The sequence below is a fragment of the Patiria miniata genome, unplaced genomic scaffold, assembly GCF_015706575.1.
Source record: "Patiria miniata isolate m_02_andy unplaced genomic scaffold, ASM1570657v1 HiC_scaffold_2, whole genome shotgun sequence".
Lineage (NCBI taxonomy): Eukaryota > Metazoa > Echinodermata > Asteroidea > Valvatida > Asterinidae > Patiria > Patiria miniata.
Window position 1 is genome coordinate 11,729,129 of NW_024037058.1, and position 27,392 is coordinate 11,756,520.

Genomic DNA, 27,392 nt, shown 5'->3' on the forward strand with positions numbered 1-27,392 from the left:
TTTTTATTCGTTCTAATGTGTGCCTCATTATCCAACCATTTTTTTCGTCATCATATTATGTACATGTAAGAAGGAGGAATTTTACAAGGGACATGTACATGTACATGTGTAGAAATGTATACTGCAATGTATATATGTTATATGTTGAAAAACTCTGCCTTCTCCAGACCTTAACCCTAACAGAACTCAATCCATCAAACCCAAACAGCATGTTTTGTTGGCATCTGTCAGGATGGCTACAGTACCCCTAAACTGACAGTCTTTTTACATTGGGTTGACCCACCTCCAGAATTAAAGTCAGAAATATGTGTGTGCAGTTTCCGGTGTTGGAATTTGCTAGGATGGGTATGGTTCCTGGTAAATCATGCCAGGGATGAGTTAGGGTTAATACATGTCCATTTGTAGTTGGTAATGCATTCTTCTTTAGGTTCACAAAAGTACCCGGTAGGCCTATACTGTGCAAGTACATATCGGTACATACTGTATGTATGTTGTTATTTTTAATGGAGAGCGCTCTTGTGATTGTAGGACGTGTCTAGAAAATCTCTCTCTAAATTACTGCATTTTTCGGGATATTTGTACCTTTTCCCTCCAATTTTTTCGACTCAAATACTTTACTCTTTGCTGCTTACCAGGTTCTATTTATATTTGACCAAGATTTGATGGGTCATATAAGCCCTAGGCTTCTATTTGACCCTCAATTACAAGCAAGATTACAAGCAAGAATGGAAAGAATAACAATTCTGGAATAAAACAATCTTAAATGAAGATTGTTTTTTTCATATGATACACATGTCCCACCAAATGAGTCATTGTTAAGGTTTTTGTGAGCCTTAGCAAGTAGAAACACTTAGCAAGCAGAAAAAAACTTGTAATTGACCATCTTCAGAGTTACCAAAAGTCTTGGAAAAAAATGTAAAAAGTGAAATGGTAAAAAAAGAGAGCATAACTACATTAAGAGTGTAATGGGGTACCTAAATGTGACCCGCTCTGCAAAAATGAGTCACATGTCTCCAAAGCCACTTTTGAGCTAAAGGTCTTTGAAAGAATGTTGCACAGTGTTTAAGCAATTGGAATCCTCAACAGTTTGGTTTGATGAAAATGGGCATTGTGTAGAATTTAAAATGTTGAGGATTCCAATTGCTTAAACACTGTGCAACATTCTTTCAAAGACCTTTAGCTCAAAAGTGGCTTTGGAGACATGTGACTCATTTTTGCAGAGCGGTTTACAAATGTAAGACGGATCATTGAGCCTTTCTCCATGATGACTTGACCTATCAATGCCCAACAAAATTCCAAAATCCGTGTACCAGCGTACAGTTATATTGCATCTGTACCTGAAAATGTACATTTTTTAATGTGGCATTGAGGAGTTGCGCATGTTGCTGCACATGGCAGGGCATCAATGGATTGTATATTATTAGTGAAGCCTTTCTTACATTTAACCCAAAATATTTCCTTTTATCTCCTTGGCAATATGCCCATTCATGTTAAAGTTACTCGTAGAATCCCTGAAATCTTTACTGATTGTCCACAAATGTCCTCTGCGATTCCGAGGTGAATGATGAACTGCTGCTACGTGGCAACATGTCTTTGAAGTTGCATTTTTTGTTGTGCCCTTTACACAGCAGCAGCAGAAGCAGCAATGCAGAGTAGACAACACCAGCAGTTTGAGTTCCCTCCGAAATGGTTTGTGCGAAATGCTGTAAATCAGGCAGTTGAGGAGGCTGTTCCACAGGCCAAAGTTTAGGGTGCTGTAGTAGAGCACATCACTGACCTCCATTAAGTTCACATAGGCCATAAAACTGACCACCACAAACGGCAACCAGGTGACGTAGAATCCACTGTAGACAGATATGGATATTTTAGCCAAGGTGCGTTCGCTAAGGCGTCGGCTACGCCGCATGGACGACTGGTGCCTGCTCAGGATCTTGTCCCTTTGGAAGATGTGCCGCACGATGCACATGTAGCAGTAAAGCGACAGAAACATATTCGGTATGATGATGATTGTCATGATGTACAGGCAAGTGTACAGCACATTCTTGAAATCGTTTTCACAGTTCTGCTCGGGGTTGTCACTGGTAGCCAAGAACAGAGGGATATAGACAGGAACAAAGAGAAGAGTGCTCAGCACCCAGACAGCAACCACGGCTTGCTTGGCCCTGCTGCGGGTGATCAGCTTGTGGTAGTGGAAAGGTTTCACAACGGCAATGTAGCGCTCGATGCTGATGATGCTGAGAGTGAGAACTGAGACCATCAGGGCTATGGCTGGCATGTGGACCACCAGCAGACAGAGCCAATTGCTCATGTCGTACAGCTCCATGCCGACGATGCCCTCCAAGTGCAGGACGAACCACATCAGGCCGACCAGTAGATCGGCTACGGCCAGGGACTGCAGGAACAGCTGCATCTTGGTCAGTGAGCTCTGTATGCGCACGAACACAGCCAAGACCAGCACGTTACTGGTGATGATCATGAAGCTGGTGAACACCAGGATGAATCGGGAGATGAACGGCAACGGTTGAAAGTCTTCACCGTTTTCATACTCCATGCCACTTTCTGACGTTAAGTTATCATTGGTATCCATGCCTCGCTGTGGCATTTACTATCTCACCAGTTCTAACCTGCTGGAGAAGAGGAATTTCCCAATTAGGTTCTTATCGGTAATGGCCTTAATGCAGTTCCAGTCCTACATGTACGTCTAAGGCAGTTTGTGCGATGTAACATCATTCCAAACTAAAGATCTGCGTGATTCATCGGCAGAATTAAAGATATTAGACCAAATTTAAAAAAAGACGTCAATACAATAATTGATTTTTGTTTGCTCGCTTTTGCATACCGGTATATCTGGACCTGAACTTGTCCTTATCAGGTTTGGAATGCTCCAATCATATCACGATGGTTTTAAGACCAGCAATTTAATCAAAACCAATAAAATCAAGGTTGCAGTGTTACTGTGTATTGTGATTGCTGCATGCTGCATGTTTGTTTTTGATTTATTGGTTTTTTTTTTTTTTTTCACTTTTAAGCAAATAAAAGTACTCGTTGAGGGAATGAAAATTTCAGTTGCGGCATAAACTGCTGAAACAGTGCACATCCATGCAAATTAAATACATTTACATGTCTTGTTGCATGCGTGATAACCACCAAATGGAGGTGGTTGCACAGTATTGAGCAGAAGCAGAAGCAGTACACAGTAAAGAAGCATGGAAGCTCATTACTAATAATCTCCAAACTTGGTAAAAGATGGTTTTACATCTTCTGTTTTGAATTGAATGATGCTCAATACCCCATGCTCTACAAAAAATTGATTTCTTTTTTTCTCCTAAGAAATTTTCAGTGTGTACATGTTGTACGTACATATGTACCCGATATGTATGTTTTGCTTTAAAATTTTTTGCTTTAAAGGCTTTTTGGGTGTGGCACCTTAAAAAATAGATTTTTAAATTGAATTGATAATTTTCTAGCATTACATTAGTCATGTTAGTTATGAGCTTTCCAATTAGACATCGCATGGAAGAATCGGCCCATGACAAGTTATCAATTAATTATTTTCATCTTTTGCATTTAAAGCGGGATGCTCCTAGTTCACTCTAATAGTGTGCACAATTTCTGAACTGGAGCGGCATTTAAAACTACATGTACTTTAAAAAAAAAAACTGTTTAAAGGCCTGCACAAACAAACAAGCGAATTTATTTGTTACAGGACATTATATTCCTTTAAATTCCGTTAGGAAAAGAAAATCAAAATTTTGAAAAAGCATGTATACCAACTTTAACAACAAATCTACTATATTCTGCTGTTCGGTGTCGGCGACCCTCTGGAAAAAAAAGGGGCTTTCATTTTGCACACAAATGAACCCGCCCTGCGAGCAGCGAGTGCTGAATTTACATGTTTGGCAGCCAATAATTCAAATTTTGTGAAGAAGTAATTCAATAACTTAATGATGGTGGATTTCTTCGTTCAATTTCTCATTCCAAAGTGAATAACTTTAATATTGCTAAGAAAATAGCAAGTGAAAAAAACTCCCTTATATGTCTTTCGAGGTGCAACTCAAAAATAGCATGGGGAACGGTGCATCATGGGAAAAGGTTGGCACTTGTTTATAAACCATGGGCAAATTGCAAAAAAACACACCAGTAACCCGGTTACTTTCTATTTTTTAGCTCTGGCAGGAGCTTCTACATGTCACTTCGTGGTTGGTCGGTAGGTCCGTCCCCAGAAAATTGACCAAAAAACGAGTCCCTTAAAGGGAATATACATCATTTGCTTTTGCTGTAATTTTCAGAAATGGATGGAATTGTGGGGTTGGAAATATATAGCAAATGTAGTTACACTGACTTTTTTTGAGGTTTTGGGTTTGAAAATGCTATAAAAACCAAGAAAAGCAATCATTTTCCTGTAGTCTGGTTCCCTGACTCCATATAAGAAAAAACAGAGCAATTTATATACATTGGGGAATTGTAAGGTCAGGGAACCAGTCTAGCTGGCTCGTACCCGTTCATAGGTTTGTAATCGATTGCAAACAAGTGCGATGGTCAATTGGAGCCAGTATTTGAAAAAAAGCCAGTTTTTTCCAACGCTCATCGGCCGATCAGCGTTGGAAATTGATACAAAAATACCACTTTTCTTGAAAATGACAGTATACCAGGTGCCATGATTTTACAGGATGCTTTCCACTGTCATTCACTAACAGTCCAGCAAGGTATTTCAAAATGATTTGGTAGTTTTATTTTTTTGATGTTTGCAAATGTTGTATTTTCCCTTTAAGCTTCCCATAAAATATAACCACCAATTGGCCAAAAAATTTACCACATGCAATGCCGTCATCAGTAAATGCACTATTAGTGAAAGTTTTCAGAACACGCCCCTTTGTCTCGATTGATACGCATGCGCGTCTATTTTGCATATGGAGTGAGACATTCCAGAACCGAGCCAGAGCTTATTGTGCACTCGCGCTTGTTTTTAAATGGTCCCACAAAATTAAGATACGATCATACCAGCAGTGTTCAAGTTCCAAGTTTAAATTTACAAACCTTTTGTACATGCAATGTAAGTACCTTTCTTTGCTACACCCTTTACATGCATGTTTCACTCACCAGTTGATGCCAATATCATATGTAGCTGATGTACATATATCACAATTGTCCCGCTGATCTCCTTGGTCTAACGTGCTGTTCAATTGGTCTATAAAGTTGACAGTGTAGCACACACACATAAAGCACTTGCGTACCAGTACATCTAGCACTGTTCAGCTAAAGGCTTCAAATCAAGTTTTCCATGTGAAGAACAAGTTGCGGACAAAACAAAAGTGCCTTCAAGTAGGCCCGCTGTTAGCAAAACTTGGATGGCAAATGACATCGGTATCTGGGCAGTGATGATCTTTTAATACCAGTTCGTCTGACTGTTATAACATAAAAGACACGACTCTTACTTTACTTGGCAATGGATATATAACAATCAATCATGCAGTCCACATATCCATGGCAACAGGTGCCCGATGTGCTATTAGCAAATTTACTTTCTACTGTACATCACCTGCTTGGAATTTGGCGGGAAAGGTAGTTGCTCCCTGTGAAATATGCATGTTTATCCTTTCCACACTGTGTGCACTCATGTGTGCCAAGTTTCCTTCCACTCAGCTAGCCTCATAGAATAATGTATTAGTAATATTATCCACAAGGTTGAGTTGTGCTATGAATTTTTCAGAATAGATGCAATCATGATGCAATTACCGTCTCGCCATAGCATCACTTTGTGCTGAATTTGTCACGGAGCTCAGTTCGCTGAGGGATTAACCAACCGTAGTGGCTGGTGTTAATATGGGACAGGTTTCTTGGCAACTTAGGCTGTAGTAATCACCTTGAAAAAGAGGTGTTTTGATTGGCTGATTTGATCGTGTTGTGCGTGACTGTTGGCAAAGATATGGATCTCACTCTTTCTGTTGTTTTTCTGTAAGTTACCATTGATACAACTTGAACCAGGTTTCTGGAGCTCGAAGTCTTCCAACAAATTGTATTTGTTATCTCTTAATTTTTTTCCCCAGTTTTGTATGATTTGTACGTATTTTAACCAAAGAAAGCAATTTTTTTCTCCTAATTTTGGTGCCCTAAACCTTCCTTAAAATCCTTTTTTTTGGGGGGGGGAGATGATTTTTCACTTTTATTAATGCACAAAAACATCCACCTGATTCATTGTCAAGCCTCAAATAATTCATCACCTGTAAGTTATTATGAAGAGTTATTTTGTTGTTCAATGTTTCCTTGTATATAGCTGGAAAATTAAAATTAATATATATGAGATTGCATAAATTGAGAGTAGCACACCGGCAATATGTAAAAAGCAACTTAATAAACACATGAGTCAGTATGATCAAGACCCAAATTAAAGAAAATGTAAAAAAAATATGAGGCAAATTATCAAAACTAGTGCAAATGAGATATGTTATGGGCTGCTACTTTGGACATATGGGTGAATGTTTTATGAATCATTATCATGGTACCATTTTGAAGAAAAGTGCTAGCAAAGAACACGTGCTAAAAACACTCTGACCACGGTTCCATGGTTCCATAGATATGTAACTAAGAAAAGACAGGATAACATCAGTTAGGGACACAGAAATAAAAAGATAAAAAATAAATTCATGAAAATAACCAAATAAAACAAGTAATGTTATTAATACATTGATTAATTAATTACCAGGAGAAAAGATGACTACATAAAAAGGAACTAAGAATGATGATAACAGTACTGGGGAGAGGTGAATTGCAAAAAGTAAAACATTCAATAAATACATCCAAATGTTACAAAGAAATACCAACTTCCTTTGTGTACATTAACTACTGGTGCTAGAAAGAGCACGGGACACCTGCTTATGGAAAGAATGACGGGATGGTGCACCGAACACATCACAATTTCCCATGGAGCCCACTGTAGGTGGTAGAAATCCTAGAAAATATGAAAACATTTATTGCAATTCAACACAATTCATATTAAATTAAAGCTATGTATGCTAAACATTTCAATTACAATTAACACTGAGTATTGCCAGATTTAATGCAGAAAGCATTTAATCAACAACAGCCAATGTTGACATGTGTCCCAAATTCATGAAATGACCCATAAGGCCAGTTCTTTTCAGTAAATTGATTCCTAAGGCCAAAAAAAAAAAATAAAAAAAATAGTCGGTCTCGGGTCAGTGTGTCCGTAGATTTTAATCAAGCGCGTTAATTTTTTTTTTTTTCAAATTTTCCGCTGTTTGTTTTTAAAACATTTTGGAGGCAAAATCCAAGTCCTAAAAGTTGCCTTGGGTGTAAGGAAAATGTGAAGGAAAGCATTTTGTGTTTAGGGTTAATGAGGGGCAACAAGCAGATGTGGAGGCCATATGCACCAAGGCATGGGGAGAGCATCTACATTTATTTGGTAAATGAGGGGCACCAAGGAATGGGGAAGGGCACAAAGGCAAATGATGGAGGGCACAAATAAAGGCAAATGATGGAGGGCATCAAGGTATATGAGGACACAAAAAGCAAAGTACATCTACCGGTAGTACCCACCTTGTCTGTACAGTCCAAGCTTGTAAAAAGAAAGGGGAAAAAATGCATTGCCACATCAATTCCGGAACTTTGGTCTGACCAGAGACCGGCTTTTTTTTTTTTTTTGGTCTAACCAGGCCAAAGTGGATTTGATTCTTGGCATTTTAATGGATTTTCAATTTACATGTAGGAAGTGATTGTCATTGTGCTAGAGATGTAAGATTGATCTGACGTCTATGCATTAACCACTTATAAATGTAGCACCAAATCAGAGTGCTCCAATTTCCAGGATTGGTCTGGTCGACCTGTGTTACTTGACAATTGAATGGAAGTGGTGGAGGTGGAAATATTAGGCCCTTGTTAATGAAAATGGATAAGGTTGTTTCACTTTTTTATTCACTTTTTAGGTGGGACAATGTGGGAGGGGTAATGGGTGATTTGAAACAAGAACTGGAATGACTTTATAATTAGAATAGATTGCTGACTGTAATCATTTGATGCGATACAATTCATATTGATCTATAAATGCGTCAAAAGAACAAGTAACTAGATAGCACTCAGAGAGTGCAAACCTCTGCCGAGGCTAATTAATTCCCCAGCATATTGTCTTGTACACCCAAAATAAAATACTGGCATAAATGGTGAAGAATGCTTAAGAAAAATCCTGGATCCAGACCCAGATCCGGATCCCTTCCAAAATCTAATCCATTTGTACTTGTACTAAGGACCACCCCTAAAAGATTTTTTCATGCAAATCTGTCCAAAAACCATGATAACTCTTTGAGTTATCTTGTTAACAGACCAACCAACGCTGATGAAAAAAATAACCTCCTTGGCGGAGGTAATAAGTGGGGAATTTGAGGAGGCTTCTGCGATACAATGCACAAGTATTGTTGCCTCATGTTACTGTTTTTAAACCAAAACATCAGAAAGAAAATTGGCACATGCCCACTGGATCTTCATGTACATGTATAAAGAACGGTACGGTACATTTTACTTGTAGATGTATGTCCATGTTTCTTCTATTGCGAGAGATTTGAATAGAATTTGTTCCCTTTTGTTTTTGTTTGACTCTCAGGAAGGAAGCAGCGAAGCAACTGGGACAAAAGTCGTCCAAACTACTGCCGTTTTGTCATGCACAAGGAGAACATGGAAGTGAACGATTCACTAACGCTCATCAGCAAATACTCACAGTGAGTGTACTTTTTGAGTTTTTTTTTTAATTAAAATAAATGTGCATGTATTGTCAACACAGGGCCAACCAGGTACTTTTTAAAGAAAAGGGCCAACAATTTGTTTCTTGAAGTTTTGCAGAAATTATTGTGGGACTGAGTATACAGGGTGAGTTAAAAAAAACCGAAACCCAAATGGCAGGACTAATTATTGAATAAAGTTTCGCCTGTAGCACTTTCAAAATCTAGGATATGAAAACCCAATTGATAAGCTTTCTTTTAGTATAAGATCATTTAAATCACTCATGTACTTTTCAAGTTACAGAATTTTGACCACAAAAACTGTTTTTAAGTTCTGTCCACGGATCACAAAAAAGTCAGTGTTCTTTCAGCAAAACAAAAACAGTTCTCATATGGATGTATGTGAATTGTTTTCGTTTTGCTGAAAGAACAATTACCTAAAGTTTCTCTGTGATCCGTGGACAGAACTTTAAAATGGTGTTTGTGTTCAAAATTCCGGAACTTGAAAAGTACATGAGTTTGATTTGAATGATTCTTGTACATGTTGTACTAAAAGAAAGCTTATTAATTGGGCTTTCATATCCTAGATTTTGAAAGTACATGAGTGATATGAATGATTCTTGTACTAAAAGAAAGCTTATCACTTGAGCTTTCATATCCTAGATTTTGAAAGTGCTACATTGTACAGGCAAAACTTTATTCAAAAATTAGTCCTGCCATTTGGGTTTCGTTTTTTTTTACTCGCCCTGTATTTTCTGATTTGTCCATTTGAGCAAAAAAAGTTAAAGTCAATATTTGGAACATTTTAAAATCTGAGGCCTGGTTCCATACTGCATGTAAATGTTAAAAGTCCTTTGGATTTTGACATCACAAAACATTCACCGCAAAAGTCTCCAGAATGCCTAGCGACGTGAATGTGCTTGAAATGTGATAATTGCGAATAGGTAATACAATGTTTGATCCACTCTTGTCTTACTGTATCCCATAGTGTCAAGCACCAGTCCTTCGGCTTTTCGGGAACCAAAGACAAGAGAGCAGTCACGGTGCAAGAGGTCACTGTTTGGAGGTAATTGTTTTTGGCAGCGATAAAAAAACCTAGAAATGTGTTTGTCACATGGACAAAACACAGTTGTTTTGGCTGTTTAAAGTAACTCTGTGACATGTGATGACGTCTTCATGACGTCACTTTAAAATTTATCTGTAACACATGGTTCTAGTTTAGGTAAACATGTATCAAGTTACAACCAAATAGGACCTATAGTTCCATGACGTCATATGACTTGTGATGATGTCATCATGACGCCACTGAAAATTTCACCTGCAACAGATCCCTGTCTATGTACCAAGTTTTAACTCATTCTGATAGTTTCAACTCGGAAACGCATTGTGGACATCTCTATTTTCAGATAAAGATACAGTAGATAATAAATGCCATTTCAGCATTCCTAGTCGACACACCTGTTACACGCTAATATGGAGTTCATTGGGCTAGAAAAAAATTAGCTAGTTTTCATTGCGCGCATTGTAAATGGCCATAAGATGTAAATTTAAGACTGGAGGATTATTAAAGCAGTCCACATACATGTACATGTACAATGTACATGTGTAGGCATTATACACCATGTGGTGTACATGTACGTTAACATAAGCTTGAGAATCAGCATCAATTGAGTGCTTTGTACATTTTCATGTACAAGTGTATGTCGGGGATTGTGGGAAAACAATTCACACACATGTGATTTGTTTTCGTTTTTGCTGAAAGAGCACTTACCTTTTGGTGATCCGTGGGCAAAACTTTAAAACGATGGATGTGTTTGAAATTCCGTAACTTGAAAAGTACATGAGGGATTTGAATGATTCTTGTATTAAAAGAAAGCTTATAATTGGGCTTTGATATCCTACATATTGAAAGTGCTACATGCAGAATTTCACTGAAACAATGGTCCCAACATTTTGGTTTCATTTTTTATTTTAATCACCCTATATATAGGATGTAACTGCTAATGTGTTAGGGTTAGCACAAAAAAAGTAATGCTTAAGGTAGCACAGCTTTTCCGCAGTGTCATGAAATTGGATGTAGTAGATGAGAAGTCTATAAATGAACCATCATGGACTGGTCATCATGGGTCATCTGTCCGGCCAGAGGAAGGGTCATCCCAGGTTGTCACTGATAAGAATGGTCAACCCTTTAATAATCAAAATTTCCCATTTCCTGATTTCTCTAGACAGGCTGTGAACTTTTCAATGGATCATAATCGCAAGGGGGATGCTTCAGTCATTACAAGGCTATGATTGGATTGTTTTATTACTCACAAATTAAATTTGCAAATCGACTAGAAAGAAATAGTTGACATGTATCAGCTGACTGGCTAATTGTCGCCTATCAAGGGCGGATCCAGAACACAATTTTTTTTTTGGGGGGGGGGCCTAAAAAAGAATTTGGTCCCCAAAAAAGTGGGTCAAAAAACTTACATGGGGTTTGGTGGTGCGATCTGAGGCAATTTCTGACCACTTTTGACCAATTTCGCTCAGAGGAAAAGATGGTGGTATACGCGACATCACTACAAAAATATTGGGTTGGGGGTATGGCCCCCGTTGGCCCCCCCCCCCCCCCCCCCCCCCCGGATCTGCCGTTGCCCCTATCAACTGCACAGTGCCCGAAGAAAGCGTGAGTAATTCAAATTGCGTGCTCCCATGCATGCAAGTACTGTGCGATTGGTATTCCCTGCTAGTCGTTTTGGGCAGTGTGACATTGTCACTCGGCAATTTCCACTCGCGTTCTCTTTATATTAGCAACTTTTCAAACTGCAGCATTTTTCATAAACAGTTGTCAATGATGGACGATTTACAGTCTTTGGTAGCAAACGGGGTATCAAATGTAGCTAAAATAATTCCCCAAAGGTCTATATAAATTGTGTTATCATAAGACGATCAGATTCAAAATTATGACCCCTCCAATGAGTGTGGACTCTCTTTTTTTGCCGTGTTTATTACATTTCCATTGTAGGCTGTTCATTTATAACATTTATATTTTTTTAAGACAATCAGTCAATATCACCAGTTTTGAGTTTTATATCGTAATGACTTCCTTTGCGTATGGTCCCATAGCAGTGAATTGTTTTAAATAACTTCAATCAAACGATGAACAAATGAAAACAATCATTAATGTTTGAAACATGGCACCTACATGTTATGATCAGCTCAATTTCAGTATTGGGTGCATTCGAGTAGCTCACCTGGATCGACTCGGGTTAGCCCCGTGCCGTTCGATTAGCTGTGACGTCATGGCTCACCCGGGTCAGCCACCACAGACCCTACTCGTGGAGCAGAGTCTGTGGTGGGAATACGTCACAGGCATGCATTGTTCATTCTAAGAAACGGACAAATACATGTATGGCGGCCGGACAGCCGATATCTCAAGTGGACCCAAAAACAACTTTATTTGAAGTCCAAAGGTACTTATTCATTGAGTTCATTGGGACATTAGAGGCTATAGTTCCAGAGTTCCAGCCCAACTTTTTCAAGTCTTGCAATTGACTGAAAAGCAGTAAATCTCAAACTAAGACCTAGTCCAAAAAAGGGTGTTTTGTCAGTGCAGTGGCTACGGCCATGGCTACGGCCGTCACGTGAGGTCGTGATGGCCTGCGGTTGAGCGTTTGATTAGCCAGGCTGTCGTGGCTATAACCCATCTGCCTTTACCCGAATCGATCCTGGTGAGCTACTCGAATGCACCAATTCTTTCAATATAAATTTAATTCTCCATAAGAGGGATACACTCCATACCATTTACATTTTCAAAGTGCATGATAATAACTCACATGCTATTCATGTACTGACATGTACAAATATATGTAACTTATATATGCAACAATCCAATATGGAAGGAAGTCATTTGTGCCGTTCCTTGTTTCAGGGGTGTGAAATCTCAGCTTTAAAGCTAATTTCAGCTTTTTTTGTTTTGGATTTCAGCTTTTTTTCCCTCACTTGCTGTGTACAAAGGTATAGGAGATTTCCAAAGTTCAGCTTTTTTAACACTTTTTTCAGGTGTTTTCAGCTCTTTTTTATCAGTGGTCACTCTCACCCCCGTTGTTTACTCCTTATGACGTTAAACCGGACTATACATGTTTATGTACCAAATTAAATGTAACTTACACATACATACAACCATAGATAAAACTGTACAGTAGTGTTCAGCTATATGTTTATGCTCAGCAGGCAGTCTGTTTAAGTGCCGAAATATACAAGCATGGAATTTAATACACCTTGATATAATATTTATAGAAAGTAAGCAAATATTTTAACAGGTTTATTACAGAACCTACTCCTGGCAGGCTGAATCAATTCTTCATGAATATTTACAAATATTTCCCTTTCGTGGCAACCAGACAAATTCACTTGAGGCCAGCCTTTGTAAATCGATGCCTGTGTTGTATGAAATGCAAAATGGAACACATGTCTTTACACTGTAGCATTAAAACCATTAACAAAGAAAACAGGCTTCTTTTAAAACGTTTTCACAAAGTATTTTGTCATTAACACGTTTTGTCATTTACACGTATACAGCTGAATGTACCGGTGGTTAACCAAATTCCCATAAAACCAGAAAAATGACATGTATTCAATAGTATGACTGGAAGTTACTACAAGCAAATAGCGTGCAACTCACACCACATTCTTAAGCACTGAGATATCCTTACTGTGCGACATTTTGATTCATTTACTTTAATTTTTATTTTTGGACGAATGGAATCCTAGGGAGAGAGAGATGGAGGGAGTGATTCCCTGTTTGCAGGTAACGTATTAAGAAGTGAACCCTAAACCCTAAATTGCTACCCACGAGTACCTGATTCTACTCGTGCCAGGACGAGTACCGTACTCAAATAGATGAAAAACCACAAGTAGCATAAAGTACTCGCGAGTACTCGAGTACTCGAGTAATGGAGTTACTCGCCCAGCTGTAATTACAGAGTTACAACCCTCACAAATGTGCCTTAATTCCAGCTCCTGGTTTTGATTTGTGCTGGACTCATTAGATGCCGTCTGGCCCCATGCTCTACTGTACATGGGGCTTAATGGCCAACTATGTTTTGTGTTGGATTTTGGTGGTTTCAGGAAGGTAACCAAAAAAATAATTTTCAGAGAGTTAGTACATGTAGACACAAGAACGTACATAAGCGCTGTTCATCAGCCAATAATGCATCACTCTGCCAGTGCCTGAATCCATGTGTCATACAAATGTATGTATTACATGCACTGCTGTATGGTCTTCAACACAGCTGATGCATTTGGCAAGGTGCCTGTGTAAATCATTCATCGACTACACACATGTAGTTATTGATTGCTAAAGTCAAAATTTCCGCCAGACGGTGTTAATAGCTTCATGCAGTGGGAACCCATTGTTCACCTATATTGACTTAATTCAATGAACCAATCAGGAGTGAAATACGACAGGCCATATCCAGCTGTACAGACATGCAAATTTGCATTAATGACAAATTTCCTATATTATTCATTTTAAAAGGATTAGTGTGTCATGTTTAAGTGTTAAACTGATAACTTCCAGGCACTGGGTAAACAACATGTAGAAGCAGTTATAAGCTGATTGACGTAATTGCATCAGGGCCAGTACATGTGTGGCATGCATGTGACCTGATGACTGCACAGAATCGAAGCATTTACTTGTGGCTGCACTGGAAAATTTGGAACCCTACTCGGCTGTCAGAATATAAAATTTACATTTAAATTGAAATTTAAAATTACATTAAAAAACCAGGCCAACTATAGAAAATATCCTCTTTTATGTGTAACCTATCTTTTTGCACCAGTTTTATAATTCATGTAATTTGTAACAGGATTTAATCTTATAATTACGACGTTCTGCTTTGAATATCAACTCTCTTTCCTCAAATTGTGACATTATAGATCAATTGTTCTCTAAATTGCTGTCATAACCACATTTCAGGTGTGTTGCCCTTCTTCGCTACATCACACCTTTATACACACATTGAATGAATCACCATTTTGGGGTGACAACGGCACCACGATAAATAGGTTAACTTCCTTTGACCCTAGTTAGGGGCAGGCCAAGGTGTGCCCGTGGCCCTTTGTGATGAGCTGTCCAGGAAATGAGGCCGGTCTTCCCCAGCACCATCCAGCTGAGACCTGCCTCAGGATGCAGCACTTGTGGATAGTTGTTGTGAAGTGTCTGGGTTTAATAGGTCGGACGCCCGTATACTAAAGGAAACCGACTCACCAGTTGTCTACTGGTTTAAAACAAGTGCGATTGCACAATAATTAAGCTCTGGCTGTCTTACATGAAAGTCTATAACATTGACCGAAGATTGAACGATTGAAGACGTCAGACGTTTGTTGTTGGAAACATTCAGTCTCATTTCCACAAATTGTGACAGCAGATTATACAAGGGATGATGCATCAGATCCATTAAACGCAGGCATTACAATGTAGGTGTCACTGCCCATTTGTCTCTCAGTTTTCATCTTGAGAATTGATGCTGCAGCAATATTGGGAGCATCCGGAGAAATCTAGAAATGGCATAGATGAAATAATAGATGGTGGTTATACATGCAGTGTGCGTTTCAACCATTAGAAAATGGACATGTAACGCACGTAGCATTCCTTCCCATTGGGAAAACAGTATGTGTGTACCAAAAAGTGTATTTACATGGACTTCATCAAAATGATTTAAATGATTCTATCTATTATGATTATGATTCTATTATGATTCTTTTTATATATCGTTTTTGTACCGGTAGTTGAAAATGAGAAAATAACCAAATCATCCCCCTTTACATAATACAATCCACATCACAGTGAGCAATTGATTTTGCCTTTGAGAGAAGACCCTTTAATACGGGACATGTGATTGCGATTTGCACAAAGTCTACATCTGGTCACTCCAGTCGATGGAAAAATTGCTACATGTTTTAATTTCATTAAAAATCGGCCGTGGGACTGAAAAATTGAGGGCCTTTTTTTCATCGACTGTACATGAACATGTTGCCCTTAATCTTGTTCAGTGCACAAAACTATGTTTTGCAAGCAGTATGAGTTGAAACTGTTTCATAATGTACTCTGTGGTTCATTGATCTTGTTTTCATTTTTTTTCTGGGACTGGGAGTCATGACCATTAAAACTTGGCTATTAGCCACACAGTTACATGTAAATCTTTCTGGCCTTCTCGCTTATTCCTCTGTTTAAAGTGTGTGACTGAAGAAATAGACCTGTTATCAGAACAACAAGTAGATGTACATTCTTAAATCTGTTCAACAACTGGGTTTCATTTGTGGCACCTCAGTCTGAGAAATGTGTGCATACATGTACATTGTAAGTGTGCTTTGTTTTAATTTACAATTTCCTCATCATGTACAAATGTACACCATGCAAAAGTACTCTGTCAGTGGTTACAAGGGGGGAGTTGGGGTAGACCACTTGAAGGGACATTCAAAAGTATTGTATACAATTATGCCTGGCGCTCACGCGAAGATGCTATGGCTTTGTGTGCATTCCAAATAAAATAACTCGTGCGTACCTTGCGCCTTGTGGTCAACAAATGCATCTACATGTATTGTCTGTGCACGGAGTCCACTGTGAGTAATCGACATGCTGTAATAAGTTTGGTATTCCAACTGCGCATGCACACAATGATATGGGTCACAGGTATTAAATTCAGGATAATCGAATGCGCATCGAAGGCGTATGAATGCGCAGGGAGACGGGCGCAGGAAGCTTGCATGTTAATTACGAGCAGAATGGGTGTTTGCGTGAATCGCGCGACATCACGTCAGCGATTTTTTCCCGAATGACCTTTGACCTAGGCTAATACCGAACTAGCTTATTGACTAATATAACAGTGATGAGCTGAGTCCATCATAAGACCGGTCTTGAAGTAATCACTAGTCCTTACACAAGTTTAGTCACAGGTAAACAGGGGATGAACAGTAACAAAAGATTGCCTCTATCATGTTTATCACAGCTCATTTGAATAGCTTGTGACCTGACTTGAAATTGAAGGACTTATGAGGACTTTTGATGAACTTGACATCAACACTGACTGATAATGGTACCTGTGTAGAACAAATTTGTTCTTGCACATACATACATGTACCGTACATATATTTATATTAGCAATTTGGGCAATTCACAATGCATCGCGCCACCAAGAGTTTGCCACGGAGAGTTCATTTTTCCAAGTGCATTGTGGGAGATGGTCGACAAATTCGCAGCGCGGGACATTTGAAATGTTTTCCTGTCAGTACACTGCCAAAAATATATTTCTTATTTTGAGAAAAAAAAACTTAAAACAAGTTATTTTTTCTAGGGAGTGACACAAGAAAATATTTCTAAAAGGCCAATTCTTGTTTTAAGAAACTTGTTATTAGATTTTTTTTCTAGTGTTCTTGATTTAGGATAAATAATTTTCTTAACTTTTGTCAAAATAAGAAAAAAAATTCTAAACTTTTCTCAGTTATGTTTCTTATTTTAAAAAAAACTGCAAGAAAATTTTTCTTGTTACAATTTTCTAGGGAGTGGCACAAGAAAACCTCTTTCCTTTTCTTGAATCAAGAATATAACCCCTTCATATTGCAAAAAAAAATCTAGTTTTTTTTCTTGTTTCTTACTCAACTTTTGTCAAATTAAGAATATTTTTTTCTAAACTTTTCTCAGTTATGTTTCTTATTTTAAGAAAAACTGCAAGAAAATGTTTCTTGTTACAATTTTCTAGGGAGTGACACAAGAAAACCTCTTTCCTTTTCTTGAATCAAGAATATAACCCCTTCATATTGCAAAAAAAATCTAGTTTTTTTTTCTTGTTACTTTCTCAACTTTTAAATTTTTTTCTAAAGTTTTCTCAGTATGTTTTTTATTTTAAGAAAAACTGCAAGAAAATTTATATTGCTCAATCCACCTGAAATCAACTTTTCTCAGTTATGTTTCTTATTTTAAGAAAACCTGCAAGGACAATTTTCTTGTTACCATTTTCTAGGATTAGGAATGACACAAGAAAACCTTTTTCCTTTTCTTGAATCAAGACAATTAACTCCTAGCTGGAATTGTAATCTTGGGTGTTTTTTTTGTTTCTGCTGAGGTTTTCTTGGATTCCAAAAGAAAAGACATCATAAATCTTAGTACAAATTAATGAGAATTGTTTTCCTACTACAAGAAAACAACTTCAAGGCAAAGGTATGCATTCATCATAGCAGCAATGGATGCCATGAAGACATTGTGTTAATATTTAACAAATAAAAGTCCTTTGTTTCAGGCTTACCTTTTTTAATCACCCTGTATAGTTTGCTCATTTCAATAATACTATTTTCACCTTACATTACAACTTTATTTAAAAATTTTGTCACTGTCATAACTAGGCCAATATACATTTTTATTGGTGAACTTCAAACCTAGTTTTGAGCATTATTCTCCAAACTTAGATTTGCTTCTCGGGCAGAGCCTAATCGCCAAACTCAGATTCACTTCTAACATGGAGGAATAAGAACATCTAAAAATCAATTGTCATATCAGTGACTGCCACTTTATATGTTACTTTCTATAAAAGAAAAGGAATTGCTATCTCACTCATGCTTAGTGGGTTATGTGTGCAATGTTCAACATGTATTACAGTATGCATACATTTGCAACTACCGATCCGAAACTTACACAACTTTCAATCTTTTCAATCCTTAAACATCTTCAACAATAAAGTTCATACAAATAGCCATCCTTAATCTATGATAATTAAGTTAAAACATGACAATAAAACTAACATTTGTACATACCTCTGGCAGAATAAAAATGATGGAAATGATAAGTGAATGTTCAGGCCTGACAGCTGAAACAATACACTTTTAAATTTCAGTTGGCTACTCCCCCAACAGCGCCCTCTGTTGTTCTGGCCAAAGTCATACAATTTTAATTTCATTCAAGAAAAGTTTTCTTAAAATGAGAAAGTATTTTTTTGTACAATGCATCAACAAAGAACACTTGGCAAGAATAAATTTCTTGAAGTGTAGCATTTTTTGAAGACAAGAATTGTTTTTATTAACAGGAAATATTTTCTTAAAATAAGAAAATAGTTTGCAAATATGAGAAAAACACAGTTCGTAGTTCTTAAACAAATTTCTTATGTAAGAAATTTTCTTAAAATTAGAAAATGTTCTTGTAATGAGAATAATTTTGAGAAAAAAAATCTTAAAAAAAGATATAATTTCTTCAAGTATATTTTATTAAATATTTTAAGAAGTATTTTCTTGCCCATTTTCTTTTTTCTTACAAATTATCTTAAATCTAGAATATTTTTCTAATTTCAAGAAAAGTTTTCTTAAGTAAGAAAATATTTTTGGCAGTGTAGTTTTGTAAGCATATGATTCAAGTATCTGTTTGCTCTTTTCTTTTCTTTTTATTAATACGGTGTTGTTTGTATATAAGGCGGCAGAACGCTATGCCCCAATCTATAACAAATTAGCTCAAGCTGTCTACTGACACTCGTTCATATGGGCCATGTTTTGTCAACTGTAAACTTGAAAAATTGACTCTCCACGGCAAACTCTTGGTGGTGCACTGCATTGTGAATCGCCCGAATTCTTGTCTAATTTCACCCTTTGCAAAAGTGTGCCTATAATTTTCCACAGTACCTTCCCTCTATAGTGACCTCTTCTGAACTCTCGCTTGTTCTTAGAGTACATTATAAATTGTACAAAGACAATATCTAAGTTCACCACTGATTTATTGTTTGTGACATATCATACATGTACTGTACCTGGTTGTTTCTGCTGAGAAGCATCTCGCCATATATCCAACAGCCAACTCACATTTGTGTGTCCTGTATCTTAAGAGTTTTCCTCTTGTTGCCTTTGGGGAATAATTCAGGCTCCCCAGGCACAAAGTCCCTCAATGGTGCATCTCCTAGATGCAGGCTTTGTCTGGAGTCCATAGGATTCATGTACATTTGTCTATCAGGCAAGCCCTGGAGATCAATCAGCATGACATCGTCTGAGTTGCGGTAAAAAGAGGATTGATGAGATGGCATAGTAGTGCGCATGCTTTTTCGAAACACCTCTGCAACGGAGCTTGAGGGGCTCATGTTGGATTGCATCATTGGCTCATCGTAGGCATCTTTGTTGTGTCTCCTCTCTTGGATCTTCTGGTAGCCATATCCCATCAGGATGAGAAGGACAACAACTGCTAAGCAGCTTCCGCCAATGGTCAGAAATTGAGTGTTGAATATTGAATTTGTCCGCTGTGCAGCCTTCTGCGTTTCTGCCCAGATGCAGTCGTTGTCGCCGACTGTGCTCTCGCCACCTTGGTTGAAGGCCACCACGCAGATCTTGTACGACACGCCGGTCTCCAGGCCCTCCATTGTGTAACTCTGTACCGTCGGGTGTATAGGCACGCTTTTGACTACTGTCCGCTCACCTACAATACTGTAGAGAACACGGTAGCCTTGCACGTTTTGCATATCGGACCCCTCCCAGGTTAGACTGATATAATTCTTATTTGAAGCAATGACTGTCACCTCTTTGGGCATGTCAGGTTTCCGGTATTGGCAGAAATTGCCCCCATAGTTCTTTCGGCATATGCAGCCTGCCTGTCGCACTACATTCTGCTTTTCAAACTCACTGCTTTCCCGACTGACTATGCTGGTACTCTCCGTGCTTTGCTCGTTGGGCTCTTCACTGCAAGATCCCTCATTTTGGCAAGGGTTTGGGTTGCATGTGGTAACTGTCTCATTTTCTGTTCCTGGACCTTGCCCAGGCCACTCTTCATGTGGTGTCAGGTTTAAAGTAGTAGTTCCATCATCAGAATTGTCTGTGACTGGATCAATCCTTGGAGTTGTCACAGGAGTTGCAGGTATTCGCTCCAAGACCTTAATATTATAGACTATTGTGTCGGCACCAACTGTGTTTGTTGATTTGCATTTGTATGAACCAGCATCTTTCCTCTGGATGTTGTACAGAATGAGTGTGCCATAGTGGTTGGTCAGAGCCCGCACCGTCTGGTTCATGAGTGGAGGGAAGGATGGAGCATCCTCCTCATGCTGATCAGGGAACACCCATGTTAGGGTTGCAACCGCTGTGGGGATGAGATGGCAGTGAAGGTAGACATCCTCGCCAATGAACTTGGTGAAGTTTGCTATTTTCGGTTCAGTTGATATCCTTGGATACACACACTGGAATGGGTTCCTGGGACCGTTAATCATATCAATGAGGCGCCTGTTGTTGTACACTTGTGGGGCATAGCAGTAGACTTCATTTGCACGTTCCACATTCTGCCAGTTCTGTTGAAACCACTTTGCAAAGCTGATCAGATGACAGTCGCAACTGAGGAAATTACTGACGACGGTCATTCGGTCGATGCTGTCCATTGCACGCACGGCACCTTCCTCAATGGTATGTATCTGGTTGTGGTCGAGTGTGATGGAACGCAGTTGCGTCCTCCAGGAGAATATGCCGTTTCGCACAACTGGGATGTTGTTATTGTCAAGGCGCACCTCTTGTAGTTGTGGCATATTTGTAAAGGCGCCGTCCTCAAGCTCATCGATCACATTGTTTTGCAGGTGTAAAGTTGTGAGAGCATAGAAATTGGTGCCGTAAAATGGTGCATTGTTTATAGATTTGATTTCATTGTTAGACAAATCCAAGGTGGTTAGGGTCCACAGTGAACTGAAGGAATTTGGCTGAAGGGTGGCAATATGGTTTTCGGGAAGCTCTAGGATTTGCAGACTCGAGAGGTCTCGAAAGAGTGTCGCGGATATCTCGGGTAACCTGCTCTGTTTTATCTTAAGTGATTGCATTTTTCTCAAACCAGCAAAAAGGCCCTGTGGAACATGCTGCGCGTTGCTGATTTTTAAAGTTTCAAGGTTGTGCAGTCCATACAGCAGCCCAAATGGAAATGTCCCAATATGTGTATTGTCTGAGATATCCAAGATCCGGAGATTGTAAAGTCCTTGGAAGAGTGTAGAAGGGAGGTTGCGCAGGTTATTGGCATTCAAGTACAGATTTTCCAAGGAACTCAATCCGTGGAATGTCTCCCGGCTCAAATGATTGAGTGTATTCCCATGGAGGTCAATGGTCCTGATGTTGTACATTGCATTGAACACTCCTGGATAGAGATTCTGGAGTAAATTGTTGTTGAGTGATAGAACTTCCAGGAAAGACAAGCCATTGAAAACTTGAGAGGGAAGGTAGGAAATAATGTTGTCATTCAAGTGGAGGGTCCTAAGTTGCGGCAATTGATAGAATGAGCCAATGTTTACCTCACCGATGCGATTTTCCTGGAGGTTCAAGAACTGCAGATTTGGAAGTCCCTGCAAGGAGTTTGTGTACAACCCTTGGATGCGATTCTTCGCGAGATCCAGAATGCCCAGGCTGGTCAAGTTGGAGATGGCCTCGGGGACATAGACCAGTTTGTTGCTGGTCAGGATCAAGTGGTTCAAGTTCATGATGAAGCGGAAGGCCCTCGGCGTGATGTACGTGATGTCGTTCCAGCCAAGGTTGATGAAGGACAGCTTGGTGTTTTTGCGGACGTCATCGAAATACACACCGCTCAGGTGGTTGTGGGATATGTCCAGGTAGAGCAAGTCGTACAAGTAGTCAATATTATCAGAGATGTTGATGATACCATTGTGGCTCAAAAGGAGGACCTGTGTGTCACGGGGGATATTGGAAGGCACATCATTCACATTTCGGTATCTGCAGTCCACCTGCTTGTATACCCCCGGTCCCAGGGCGTACGTCAGCTCTGGAGTTGACAGCCGTGCACAGATACAAGGACAGTACCGTTGACCTGGCCATATTTGACCAAGGACAGTTGACACTAGGCCAAGTATCAAAAGTGCAACGGACAGACTCAAGTCTGTGAGCTTCGCCATTTCTTGGCTTTTGTCTTTCAAATGAACTGTCTGAAGTCTCTCCTAAATATTAGCTGCTTTTCCTTTGTAATAGTAGTTTCCTGTTCAATAGCAGTAATGACTTGTCAGAGTACAAGGCCTTTTTGGTGAGTCATCCACTGTAAGGTTGAGTTGACAGCTTGTCTGGGTTTGCCATTTGGATGAACGCCGAACTGCAAGAGAAAGAAAGTCACATTCTTATTTGTATGTACTAAAATTGTTTGACAAATCATATATTAAATGTAAAACATGTTTACATGTATATTCACTCAACAAATTAGAGGGACTACCAAATTGCCTTGTGCCCATAATAATTTGGTGTAATGTTTTCTTTAAGTTTTAGACAAAAGAGACTTTGTCAGTACATGTTAGACATGATTACTGAGAAAGGATTTGGCTTTTTGATGTTTTTTCTTTATAAATTGTTTTTAAGTGGAGAAAATAAGTATTAAACAAAAATAACAGCAATAAAAAGGCACTTGAAGCGAACTTTTTTTTCTGTGGAAGGCACTTCTGTTCATACACATTTAAATTTATATGCATTTTCCAGTAGGTGTGTTCACTCTAAGGACTGCAAGACAATGAGAGAACAATAGATTCTTTGTTGTCCTCGAACGTACACATTGATTCTTGAGAATGGTCCTCGAATGTAAGTCTGTGTACTTATATGGGAGAGTGTTGTACATTGTAATACAGGAACCGAGGGAAACACAATGCATTGTCCTCAAAGGCAGAGGTGAAGTACAACCAGCGACTGTACTAGTACTGTGTATTGGCACGCTGACTGTTGCGAGACTAAGGTCGCACAGTGCCATCTACTGCATGGAGTTTGTTGACCATGACTTCTTTTACTGACCTCTGCTGTTGACGTGCATAGAGCCCAATGACTAAGAGGGGGTTAAAATCCAGGTTTAAAGGCTTACAGATGTAGCATCCTTCCCAAGAAGCAACTCTCAAATCTCCATGTATATTTGGTGCAGCATTTATATAGCTCTCTCATTGGAAGCATTCTATTTATGTTGGGAATGTCTGATAAATGTACATGTACATTTATGTGATGACCATTTGGTGCTGTACATCAGTCTATATGAGTACTGCTGCTAGAGTTCAAAAGATTATGTGTCTCATCTGCTGGGCTTTAAGTTTGCTAAACGTTGTAATTAACATCCCAACTGATCTGAAGGCTGCCAAAGTTGGCTGGGGAATTTCACGTCATTGCTTAACTAAAGCCAGGAAAGGACTGTTGACACCCAAATACCTCGTACCTTGAACCCAAGACAATTCAAGGACTTCGTCCTCACACACAAGTGCAAATTAAATGATAAAACCACCACAGATGCGGATGAACAGTATTGACAGCACCACATCCTATTCAAAGCTGCAGTGGCTTTAGAGCTTCTCATCGCTGACCATCAGAAACATTTTGAGAAAGGAAGATTGTGCAGTTGTGCACAAAAATACGGAAATAGCCAGCTTGGTTATGTGCTATTTGGCTTATTTGCACACTATTCTGTAATATAGTGTTTATAATCATTGGATTTTAACAGCGTCCCCATTGAAAGTATGGTACGAGCCCCCCCCCCCCCCCCCCCCCCCTCGCCCCACCAATTGATTTTCAGAGGCCAAGTGTCCGGAGAAAAAAAACTGTCTACATTTCAATTTTTTTTGCTGATGATTACCCCCCCCCTCCCCCCTGCGAAATTTCCTGGATCCGCCCCTGCAAGTGCGCATGTTTGGAACATTTTCAACACTGCGCAATGCTAGCTTGATTGCGTAAAATATGCAGTTGCAGTTCTTCTAGAGAGATGGCCTCTTTTGTGAGCTAAAGGCTACAGCACCAAACCACGTGGTCCATCTCTAGGCATAGGAAGACCAGCCCAAAATGTGTCACACCCCACCTCCCAGATGGCATGCTTAGTTTTATGTGCGTGTACATGTAGCTTTCCTTCATCTAACATTCTCAATGGAAACCTTAACTTTTTTTGTAATGTGCTTATGATGATTGAATGTGATTGTAAAAAAAATGCCAGGAAGGAACACTAAGTTAATTAGTATTTCTTGGCCAACTGCATTTGGAGGAAGTCTTCATACTGGTGTTTGTGAGATACTACATTCACCTCGGTTTTTTTTTTTTTTTAACTTCAGCCATAGAGTAGAATACGTGAACATTTTTAGTGACTAGACAATGTTAATGAGAAAAGACAATACCGGTACATCTTCACGCACTGTACTTGACAACCTTACATGTATGTATACATAGGTCAGAGTTAAAGTCAGCTGTGCTTACTGGTATTGGTAAAAGCTTCTGACAGTCGGCTAATAAATACCACATCCTGGTTGTTAGCTTATTGAAGGTGTTGTTTAGTGGTCAACCGGCTTTGCGAAGGAAGGAAAGATCAAGCTTGTCGAGGAGGTCCCTCGAATGCAAGCTTTGCCCTTGAGCATGAGTGAGAACACTGATACTACACAAAGGTTCTAGGTCAAGAAATGAAGTGGTAAGAGGATATAGACCTAGGAGAGAATGGAGCTTTGTACCATTTTGACCATTGCCAGACAGGCCAAGATCTTATACATACGGTACCTATTGACCTTTTGTAGTTACTTCCTTTCTGCTACGAACGCCATGTTGTTTACATCATTCTTCAGTGTTCGTTTGCTCTTTGCACTGTCACCGTAATTTCACAGTAATAATGTCGGCCGATAAAACAGGTCGCCTCCAAAGATGAGGTTTCTTTTTTGTTCCAAAGACGACATCAGATATATATGTTTGTTATACATGTAACTAGAGTTTGTATTAACAAGAGCCAAAACCTGGACCATGAAGAAAGAGCTTCAAGATCGCCTTAATGGTACATGGCTTCTTATGAGGATGCAAAACATCTCATGGCGTGAGCACAAGACCAAAGAACAGATTTACAGAGACATTAGACCTATCGTGCTGAAGGTCATATCTGACGTAATATTTTGGAGACTTCCGCGCCCTAGATAGAGGATCAAGACTTTTCAACTATGTTTACATGATTGGCAGAGACAATCAATAAATTGAGGACTTTCCATACGTAATGAGGGATCAAGACACCTGGCGTGGCATTGTGAATGTGATCTCGGTTACGACCGCTAGATGATGATGATAATTAACAAGACTTGTCCATGGTCAGCTGGTCAGCATGTTAGACGGTTCAGCATGGTCAGCCAGGGGCAAGGAGACCGGAAACAACTTGGCCAGTCGGGGGTCAAGAAGGAAATTGCAAACAGCCCTTATGAATCATTTCTTGCTTAAACAGCTTATAACCTGTCATCCGGATCTCGACGCCTGAGGCCACTCTGAAAGAGGGACGTGGTGCGTAACTTCATCATGACCTAGCAAATTTGTCTGTTATACCCTCACCATCACAACCTGCAAGAAATCGGACATTTTTTTGTGATAATAAGCTTGATTTCAGCTGAGTGGAAACTGGTGCCACAGTACCTCATATACCCTCATCAGTTGGCTGTCATGATTCAGCCACAGCTTCCTCCGTAGTTCTCACATGTGCAATGCCCGAACACACTCCACAACCAACCAGTTGATTCATAAAACTCAGGAAATTCATCATAACTTTCTCCAAGACACAGGAATTGCACATACATGTAGAAACAATCTGCGAAGACTTTGCCGGGGGGGGGGGGGGGGGGGGGGGTGCAGTTACACTGTATTGTGGAAAGTGTACTCCTTACAAGTAGTGGAGCTGCCAAAATCATGATCACTTGCAAGTGTGAAAACATTGTTTTCAGACTCATTTAGACCCTAAATTTGAGTGCACCACATGAGTTTGACAACCTTGGCTTTGACGAGTAGTATTCACTTGTGGGAAAATAATTGAGTGTTGGCATACAGATGTACCTGTACATGTATATATGCCATCGCCCAGATGTTATGTACAAGTTCAAATGTTGTAGAGATTAGACACGTTAGAGAGTATATTTCCTTTGTGGGCTGCATTTTTTTCACGTACATATAAGTACCTTTTTGAAGAAAAACAGAAATACACTGTGTAATGTTGCTGGCTGCTGTCTTGTATTTCATTTCATTTTTTTTTCATTTCAGAAACATTTATTTCCACATGAATAAGCACTTTAGAAAACAAAACAATTGTTACATAAAAACTACTAAGTGGAGGCATTACACAAGAAGCTGGAGCTTATAAACGGAATGCCTTAAACACAACAAAAAACACTTTGCATGACTTTACCTGCACTACTGCAGGAATGTACATGTACATGCCATATTAGGCAACCAAATAATAAATGTATACATATATAGGCACACTACTTGTACATGTACATGTACATGTACATAGATGTCATAGATGTACATGTGTATAGATGTCATAGATGTAATAGATGTACATGTGTATAGATGTCATAGATGTACAGTACATAGATGTACATGTACATGTGTATGTACTTCTATATTGTACTTTGTGTTTGAGGCACGTTCAACCTATGTAAAAAATATGATGCCATAAAAACAAAAAAAATGATTTCCTATGCAGACAGACTTGATACGTCGAGTACTCTATCCCAGACCTCATGCTGGATGGGTGGACAACTTGATGACGTGGAATGTTCTCTCAGCTCATGATCTATTAAGGTCGCTAGACTGCTGAGAATCCAAATTTCCACCATTTGGAGGTTTATCATGTTTATAATCGACCCATGTATGACCACGGAGCACAGCCTTACTTTCTTCCTTTGATCATCTAATACACTTCTTTATTGT

General features: G+C 39.1%; 2 protein-coding genes across 3 annotated transcripts in view; one reads left to right on the forward strand and one right to left on the reverse strand.

The window, feature by feature from the left end:
• LOC119726517 (pseudouridylate synthase 7 homolog) overlaps nucleotides 1–27,392 on the forward strand; it is a 76,621-nt gene that overhangs the window by 14,156 nt on the left and 35,073 nt on the right. For both annotated transcript variants that reach the window (XM_038198239.1, XM_038198240.1), the window contains exons 6-7: nucleotides 8,615–8,729; nucleotides 9,718–9,795. In XM_038198239.1, the coding sequence (XP_038054167.1) occupies nucleotides 8,615–8,729; nucleotides 9,718–9,795 (193 nt within the window). The remainder of the gene's footprint in view (nucleotides 1–8,614; nucleotides 8,730–9,717; nucleotides 9,796–27,392) is intronic.
• On the reverse strand, nucleotides 12,703–23,482 carry LOC119726516 (leucine-rich repeats and immunoglobulin-like domains protein 3). The gene is made up of 2 exons (XM_038198238.1): nucleotides 19,502–23,482; nucleotides 12,703–15,272 (listed from the first exon to the last, which is right to left on the reverse strand). The coding sequence occupies exon 1, from the start codon at nucleotides 22,610–22,612 to the stop codon at nucleotides 19,550–19,552; it is 3,063 nt and encodes a 1,020-aa protein (XP_038054166.1). The 5' UTR covers nucleotides 22,613–23,482; the 3' UTR covers nucleotides 12,703–15,272; nucleotides 19,502–19,549.

Coding starts and splice junctions, on each gene's coding strand:
- LOC119726516 (XM_038198238.1), bottom strand. CDS start 22,612: ATGGCGAAGCTCACAGACTTGAGTCTGTCCGTTGCACTTTTGATACTT.